This window comes from Geospiza fortis, unplaced genomic scaffold, assembly GCF_000277835.1.
Source record: "Geospiza fortis unplaced genomic scaffold, GeoFor_1.0 scaffold32, whole genome shotgun sequence".
In the NCBI taxonomy this organism is placed as follows: Eukaryota; Metazoa; Chordata; class Aves; order Passeriformes; family Thraupidae; genus Geospiza; species Geospiza fortis.
This window is the reverse complement of record NW_005054428.1, coordinates 1,800,813-1,809,607: the sequence shown is the minus strand read 5'-3', so window position 1 is coordinate 1,809,607 and position 8,795 is coordinate 1,800,813. Positions and strand designations below refer to the sequence as shown.

General features: G+C 51.5%; 1 protein-coding gene across 1 annotated transcript in view; it reads right to left on the bottom strand.

Annotated features, from left to right (window-relative positions):
* Positions 1-8,795, bottom strand: part of HIVEP3 (HIVEP zinc finger 3) — a 305,383-nt gene that overhangs the window by 7,874 nt on the left and 288,714 nt on the right. Inside the window, 1 exon segment of the mRNA XM_031061871.1 lies at positions 3,520-3,618. Within this exon segment, the coding sequence (XP_030917731.1) occupies positions 3,520-3,618 (99 nt within the window).

The window sequence follows — 8,795 nt, the reverse complement described above, 5'->3', positions numbered from 1 at the left end:
TGATTGGCCAAAGAGTGAAAACAACTCACAGCAGAATCCAATGGAACAATCACCTGTGGGTAAACAATCTCCAAACACATTCCACATGAGCACAACACAGGAGAAGCAAATCAGATAATTATTGTTTTTCTTTTTCTCTGAGGCTTCTCAGCTTCCCAGGAGAAAAATCCTGGGTGAAGGGATTTTTCCAGAAAATGTGACTGCCACACTCTCCCTGGAGAGGGATTCTGGATTGTGAAATCCTCCATGGTGACGGGGCTGCTGGGCCTGGGCTGTTTGCAAAGCCCTAGGGGAACTGAGCTCAGAACAAATATTATTCCAATCTCCCAGCTGCAGGCTGAGCCGAGCAGATTTCCTGCTTGGAACAGGAATGCATTTCACTGGCAGAGCTGGGAGCCAGCCCTGACTCTGCTTTTGGGGCTGGGGACTGGCAGGAGCTGTGCCTGGGCATGGTGCTCTCCTTTCTTTGCTCCAGCTGGGACAGAGGAATCCCTGTCACTGGAAATGCCAAATTTGCCCCAGTCAGGGCTCAGGAGTGAAGGGAAAGTAAAGCCAGCCCCAAAGTGAGGAGCTGATTGCATTTGCCACCACAAATTCCAGCGAGGGAAACATCCCAGAGAGTCCTGGGACAGCCCCAGGGAATTGCTTTGGCCTCCTGACACGATCCCTGCAGGCAGGGACAGAGCTCAGACCTGAGCCAGCCTTCCAAAATTCATCCTGCTGAGCCCACGGGGAGAGAAAGGGCAGGGCTATGGTGGATGTGTTTGTTTGATGGTTGGGAGAAATGATAAGGAGGATTTTATTAGAAGGTTAAATATATCATATCATATCATATCATATCATATCATATCATATCATATCATATCATATCATATATCATATTATGTGAATTTGTTAAGTATTTAATTGCACAACTCTACAGTATTTTGTGACTGTTAGTTGACAGTTTTGATACATATATACTTGGATTTAATTGGTTAGTGAATTAAAACACGTATATTAGAATTTAATTATTAATTTTTTTAGGCAAACAATTTTTTACAATGTATTTGACTTGTGAACAATCACAGGCTGCAGCAAATGAGATAAGAATTGTTCTTCCTTTCTCTGAGGATCAGAGAATAGGAATCCCAGAAATTTCTTGGGAAGTTGTGTTTTGCTTTTTTTTTGTGAAATGTGTTGACACAGGGCAGGGAGGGAGAGATGGAGGAAGGAAGGAGAGAGGGAATTAGTGGGAATGTGTCCTGCTGACAGCTTTGTCTGAGGTTGCCTCTCATTCCATGTGTGTTATTTATTCTCCCCAGCTGGTACCAGCCCACCGAGCCCAGCCCAGGCAGGAGTGAGCAATTATACTCCAATCTCCTTTTATAGTTACACCCCTTGCTTTCTGCTGCCCCTTAAATAGAAATACAAACAATCAAGTGAAATACAACTCTAGTTTAAAATAATCCAGGGAGTTTTAGGAACGGCTGCTCCCTCCCCTGCCTGCCCCCAGAGGAAAGCACAGCAACCTTCCTGTGCTGCTTTGTGTCACGTGGAAATTGGAGCCTTTTTTATTATTATTATTTAATTAAAACAGCCCATTTAGTTCTTGCTCTGAGCCTCTTTGTGAGGAAGAGAGAGGACACAGGGGAGGCTCTTTGCAGCCCCTCACCCTGAGAGCAGGGGCTGTGATCACAGCTGGGATCTCGGATTTCTCATGCACCTTTCTGCCATTCCTGGGTTGTTTTCTCATCAATCCAAGCAGCCCCAACCATTAGAGGCCAAAATCCCATTTTCTGCCTATCTCCTTGGCTGCTGTGTTTAACACTGACATTTGTGAGCAATGGGCCTCTGCTCACAGAGCAGAATATTCCCATGGCCAGCAGAATATTCCCTGGCTTTACCAGGTGGGAGAGAAGCTGGGAGGAAGGAAAGGAAACATCCCCTGACCCCATCCCTGCCGAGGTCACCTCTGTGAACCCCCTGAACAAACCCACAGGGCTCTGCAGCGATGGGAATGGGGAATGGGAAATGGAAATTGGGAATGGGAATGGGAAAAGGGAAAGGAGAAATGGGAAATAGGGAGTGGGAAATGGGAATGGTGGGAATGAGGAATTGGGAATGGTGGGAATGGGGAATGGGAAATGGGAATGGGAATGGGGAATGGGAAATGGGAATGAGGAACGGGAAATGGGAATGAGAAATGGGAATGGTGGGAATGGGGAATTGGGAATGGGGAATTGGAAATGGGAGACTCCCCTGTGTGACACTCTGGGGACTTCCTGTGACTCCAAACTCCCCCGCAGTGCTGGCCCAAGGCCCAGAGAGCCCAGGGCAGCTCTGCCTCTGAGAGACCCCCCCAGGGCCAAGGCGGCCCTGCAGCCTCGGGCATGGGGGGACAATGGATTCACTGATGTCATACTGCCAATGTGTGACTGCTGCTGTGTGACACTGAGCCTGAGTGTCACTGCTGCTGTGTGACACTGCCAATGTGTCACTGCTGCTGTGTGACACTGAGCCTGAGTGTCACTGCTGTGTGTGACCCTGCTGCTGTGTGACACTGCCCTGTGTGACACTGCCCCTCTATGCCACTGCTGCTCTGTGACTCTGCCAATGAGTGACACTGCACCTGTGTGACACTGCCCGTGTGAAACTGCTGCTGTGTGACACTGCCCATGTGTCACTGCCTCTGTGTGACACTGCCTCTGTGTGACACTGCTCATGTGTGACACTGCCTGTGTGTGACACTGCCCCGTGTGACACTGCCCCTTTGACACTGCCCTGTGTGACACTGCCCCTGTGTGACACTGCCCTGTGTCTGACACTGCCCCTGTGACACTGCCTGTGTGACACTGCTCATGTGTGACACTGCTCATGTGTGACACCGCCCCTGTGTGACACTGCCCTGTGTGACACTGCCTGTGTGAAACTGCTGCTGTGTGACACTGCCCATGTGTCACTGCTGCTGTGTGACACTGCCCTGTGTGACACTGCCTCTGTGTGACACTGCCCCTCTGACACCGTGTGTGTGACACTGCCCGTGTGTGACACTGCCCTGTGTGACACTGCCCTGTGTGACACTGCCCTGTGTCTGACACTGCCCCTGTGTGACACTGCCCCTGTGTCACACCGCCCCTGTGTCACACTGTCCCTGTGTCACTGCCCATGAGTGTCACTGCCCCTGGCCTCTCCAGAGGGCGGCAGGCACACCCTGTGACACCAGCAGGACCCTCCTCCTGCCAGCACCACAGCTGCAGGCAGGCACAGAACCAGAGCCTCAAAATCAATCAAAACATCCACAATCAAATGTCCTACTGTGTCACCAACCCAATCAGGGGATGCAGGGCACCCAGGGCACCCAGGCTCCCAGTGGCCCTGCCCTGGTCACAGCTCCCAGCACAGCCCCACGCTCTCAGCAGGAGCCTGGGGGACACAAAGAGCTCCCCATGTGCGGCAGGCTGGGCTCTGCCCTGCCTGGGCCCTGTCCCTCCCTCACACCCCAGCAGCTCTGCACAGGAAAGGTTGGGTTGGTTTTACCTTCCTCGGCTTCCAGATCCACCGGTGGAGATACCAACACGCCCAGCTCCTGACATTTTTTGCTGTGGGCCTTTGACTTCATGTGTTTAGTCAGATTCCCTGAAAAGAAGCAGAAAATCCTTTTTATTCAAATGTGGCTCCTTTTCCCCCTTTCTTTTTCCCCATTTTTAATTTTTTTTCTCTTTTTCTTCAGATTTTTTTTCCTTTTTTTTCCCTTTGCATACTCAGCAACTCACAATCCTCCCCGAACCAGACAAAGGTCTCTGACTGTCCCCAAGCCCTGCCCACTGCAAACCCCCGGTGACACGAGGCCAGGTCCCCCTTCCCTGCCTTTGCTGCTGCCCCAGGGTGCAGGACGAGGCACAGGCAGGGTGTGGGACCTTCCAGGTCCTGGAAAAACTGCTGGGGCACATTCTGGGGCTGGGGGAAGAGATGGCCTGGGCTGCTTTCAGCTGTGAGCAGGCAGCAAATTAAAAATGGGAGGAAAGCAGGGATAGGAAACACATCCCAGTGTGCCATCATCATCATCATCATCATCATCATCATCATCATCATCATCATCATCATCATCATCATCATCATCCTCCAACCTCATCCCAACAGCCCCACCTGCCCAGAGGGGAGAACATCCTCAGCACCACAGGACAGAGAGGATCTACCCTGGAAATATTCCAAAACTGTGCGGATGTGGCACTTTTGGGGACATGGGACTTTTCCAGCTTTAATGATTTTATGAGGATGCACGAGGATGCAGCAAATTAAAAATGGGAGGAAAGCAAGGATGGGAAACACATCCCAGTGTGGCATCATCATCATCATCACCACCATCATCCTCCTCCAACCTCATCCCAACAGCCCCACCTGCCTGGAGGGGACACCACAGGGCAGAGTGGGTCTACCCTGGAAATATTCCAAAAACAACTGGATGTTGGGGATGTGGGACTTTTCCAGCTACAATGGTTTTATGAGGGTTCCGCAAATTAAAAATGGGAGGAAAACAGGGATGGGAAACACATCCCAGTGTGCCATCATCATCATCATCATCATCATCCTCCTCCAACCTCATCCCAACAGCCCCACCTGCCCAGAAGGGAGAACATCCTCAGCACCACAGGGCAGAGCAGTTCTACCCTGGAAAAGTTCCAAAACCAACTGGATGTGGCACTTGGGGACAGGGGACAGTGGTGGTGGCCTTGGCAGTGCTGGGAAAGGGTCGGGCTGGGTGATCTTGGAGGTCTTTTCCAGCTTTAATTATTTTATAATTCTATGATAAAATAAGGATTTAAGCTGCCAGCCAAATGGGAAATCCCTGCATTCCCATCTTCCCCCAAAAGGACAGCTCAGGTGCTCTGGAAATGTTCCAAAACCAAATGGATGTGGCACTTGGGGACGTGGGGCTTTTCCAGTTTTAATGGTTTTATGAATTTACAATAAAATCAGGGTTTGAGGTGCCAACAAGAGGGAAAACTCTACAGTCCAGTTCTCCCCCACCCCAAAAAAAAAGGCTCAGGTGCTCTGAAAACATTCCAAAAACACATGGATGTGGCACCTGGGGATGTTGGGGTTTTCCAGCTTTAATGATTTTATGAATTTACAATAAAATCAGGGTTTGAGCTGCCAACAAGAACAGAAAACCCTACATTGCCATTTTTCCCCAAAAAAAGAAGGGCTCAGGTGCTCTGGAAGGCACCAAAGGGCTGGGCCAGCTCAGCTCCTCGAGCAGGAGGAGCCTTGGACACCCTCTGGAGCTCAGAAATTCCCACTGAGGCTTCCTCAGGGCCAGGATGGGATGTGGGGTCACTGGGGCAGCTCTGGGATAACTCCGAGGGCACCTCTATAATTCTGCCTCTCAAATTACAGGCAGGTTAATTAGACACTAATTAACCCCACTTAGAGGCCAGGGAAATGCTGAACAAAAGGGAGCACTGGCTGGAGGGGATGGAGCAGGCAGGAAAATGAAGGGTAGCAGAATGAAAGCAAAAATGTCCCATTTTCCCTTTTCCTCTTTACAGCTCTTCCTAAAATCCCAGACTGGGATTGGGAGGGAGCTTAAAGTCCATCCAGGGACACCTCCCACTGTCCCAGTGTGTCCCAAGCTCCATCCTGGCCTTGGGCACTTCCAGGGATTTATGGGATGATGAGGAGGAGGGAGCTGGGCCCTGCTGGAGTGTTTGAATTTCCCATCCCCTGTTGTGCCCTCAGCCTTGCTGGCACTGACACCTGAGGGCACTGAGGAGCACCAGGCTTGGTTTTCTCACCAAACAATTAAAAAAAAAAAAAAAAGGAGGAAAACCAGAATTCTCCCACTTTATTGCAACCTCAGCAAGGATTGAGGTCGTGCAGTGCGAAGCCCCCAGTCTGGGGGAGCACAGGGGGCCCCTCTGAGCCTCTCCTCCTGCTGCTCTGGCTATCAGGGATAAAAAAGCCACTCTTCACTGGAGCAGAGCATTACCCGTGGTGCCACAACCACCCAGCTGCCACCTTGATTTCTCCTGAGCCCATGAATTATTTATCTCAGCCCATTTTATACAAAATGGAGCAGCTCCAGCAGGAAACACCACGAGAGACAAAGGCTGACTCTGTATCCCTGTGCGTCTGGCACCCAACCTGGACGTGGATTCAGGGCATGTTTAATAATCTGAATACAGCAAAACAGCTCCAAAAAAGAGAGATTTATTCTTTTTAGGCCTCATGTTTCAGTGCCCTGAGCCCCCTGGTCAGGACACTCAGGTGTGAGGATGAGCTCCAAACCAGAGCATGTTTCCCCACCCCAAAGCAGGAGTTTTGTGGCCCCAAACCCACCCCATGAGCCAGAAGTGTGTTCTCACTGCCACCTCTGCTCCCAGTGAATCACCAGGGCCTGAAAATGAAAAAAAAAACCTAAAACCCATCCACAGTCCCATCTGTGGCCTCATGGAGCTGGAATTTCATTTTGGAAATGAGAAGCAGCGAGAGCAGCCCAGGCTGAGTCAGCGGCTGCAGCCCCCCTGTGCTGCTGCCTGTGCAGCCAGCTCTGCCCCATCCCTGCTCGGCCAAAACCCTGCCTGGAGCCCCTCCGAGGGCAGCAAACACAACCCCAGCAGGGAGCTGGGCTTTGTGGGGACCCAGCTCAGCGGGGAGGGGACATCGCCAGCGTTCTGGCATCCCCAAACCAGCCCAGAAATCCTTTGTGCCACCAACAGCCCTGGAAACAGCAGCAGGGAGACCCTCCAAAAGCCACCTAGGTGTCCCAAGCCCACCATGGCCACCTCAGGTGTCCAAAAGCCACCATGGCCACCTCAGGTGTCCCAAAGCCACCATGGCCACCTCAGGTGTCCCAAGCCCACCATGGCCACCTCAGGTGTCCAAAAGCCACTCCAGGTGTCCAAAAGCCACCTAGGTGTCCCAAGCCCACCATGGCCACCTCAGGTGTCCAAAAGCCACTGTGGCCACCTCAGGTGTCCCAAGGCCACCATGGCCACCTCAGGTGTCCCAAAGCCACCATGGCCACCTCAGGTGTCCCAAAGCCACCTTGGCCACCTCAGGTGTCCCAAGCCCACCATGGCCACCTCAGGTGTCCAAAAGCCACTGTGGCCACCTCAGGTGTCCCAAAGTCACCATGGCCACCTCAGGTGTCCCAAGCACAGCTGGTTGGGCACACCAGTGTGTCCCTGTGCAGCTGCAGGACCTGCAGGGCTCCCAGAGCCCTCCTGCCCCTCTGCTGGGGCTCAGCAGCTGCTGGGGATGCCAAGGTGTGCCAGGAGCCACCAGTGTCACCTGCTGTCCTGTTTTCTGTCCCTGGCCAGGGCAGTGTGTGGCTGCTGCCCTCCTTTCCCAGCCCGCAGTGCCAACAAATTCACCCCAAACCCCAAAGGACCAACTCATCCCAAGCTTTGTTTCCTTCCCCTCCAGCAACTTTTCCCTCTGCTCTGTCTCTCCCTTCCTCCCCCAGGAAAAGCTGCTGGCCAAGATCCTCCTGCAGAGCTCTGGGTGCAAATTTTGTTGGAGAAATCCCAAGAAAACAGGGATGCTGCACCCTTTTAGGGAAGGGAGGCTCAGCAGGACAGATCCTCATCTGCCCCCTCTGCATCATTTTAAGGCAATTAAAAGCTGGAGGCTCCTTTCCCTGGGCTGAGAAGCTGATTGATCATCCTGGGAGCAATCTGCAGGACAAGGACATTTATCTGACCAGGGCTCTTCTTCCAGTTTGTGTTTTTTGAGACCCCTTAATTAGCGCTGGCAGCATTAAACGCTCGGCAGATTTCCAGTAAAATCAACACCACTTTGCTAAGTGAGAGCTGGATTTAATCCTGCCAGGGAAGACTCACAGCTACTTGTTGCCTTGCAGAGTTCTGGCTCCCAAGTTAAAAAAAAAAAAGGAGAAAAAAAATAAAAAAGAAAACCACACAGCATTGCTTCCTTGGAAACCGTGGAAAAAACATCTTTGAGGGAGCAAGAGAGAGCAGCAGGGAGCTGGATTTAAATAGCAGAGGAATTTCACTGAACCCTGAGCAGGTAAGTGCTCCTTATTGGGGATTGTTGACCAAAAAAAGCTCCCAGATTTGCAATCAACTGGCTATATTTAAAAAAATCCCTCAGGAATTCCTGGGAATGCTGAGCCCCCAGGAGGAGCAGGGGCAGTGTGAGCACAGCTCCCATTACGACTGCCCAGAACTATGTGCTCAGCTCTGCCCATGCTGGGAGCTCTTAGTGGGACTTAGAGCAGCTTAAATGCCTGTGTTGTTTGGAGAAAGCTGAGACTGGAGCCTTCCAAAAGCACCTAAAGCAGCTTAATGGGGACTAGAAGTGATTTCCCAGTTAAATTTCATGAGGGAAATGAATTTTTTTTTTTTGGAAAAGCCATTATCGTATTTTTAAGGAGTTAAAGCAGAATGTAGGGAGCTGAAGCATTGAGATTCCTGGGAAAATGATCCTGCGTGTGCTGGGGATGATCCGTTCTATTTCTGCTGCTAAATCTGATCAATTGAGCAACAACCAAAAAAAAACCAAAACCCTAAAAAACCAACAAATGAGCGAGTGCAAGTGGCAGCACTGTGACACAAAGAGCCAGGATGAACAATTGTCACATTCCTCTTTGGAAAGCACTGGCAAGGAGAGCAGCAGCTCCTCTGGGAGGAGGAGACACCATGGAGCCAGGCTGGGAGAGCTGGGGGTGCTCCCTGGAGAGGAGAAGGCTCCAGGCAGAGCTCAGAGCCCTTGCAGGGCCTGAAGGGGCTCCAGGAGAGCTGCAGAGGGACTGGGGACAAGGATGGAGGGACAGGAGCCAGGGAATGGCT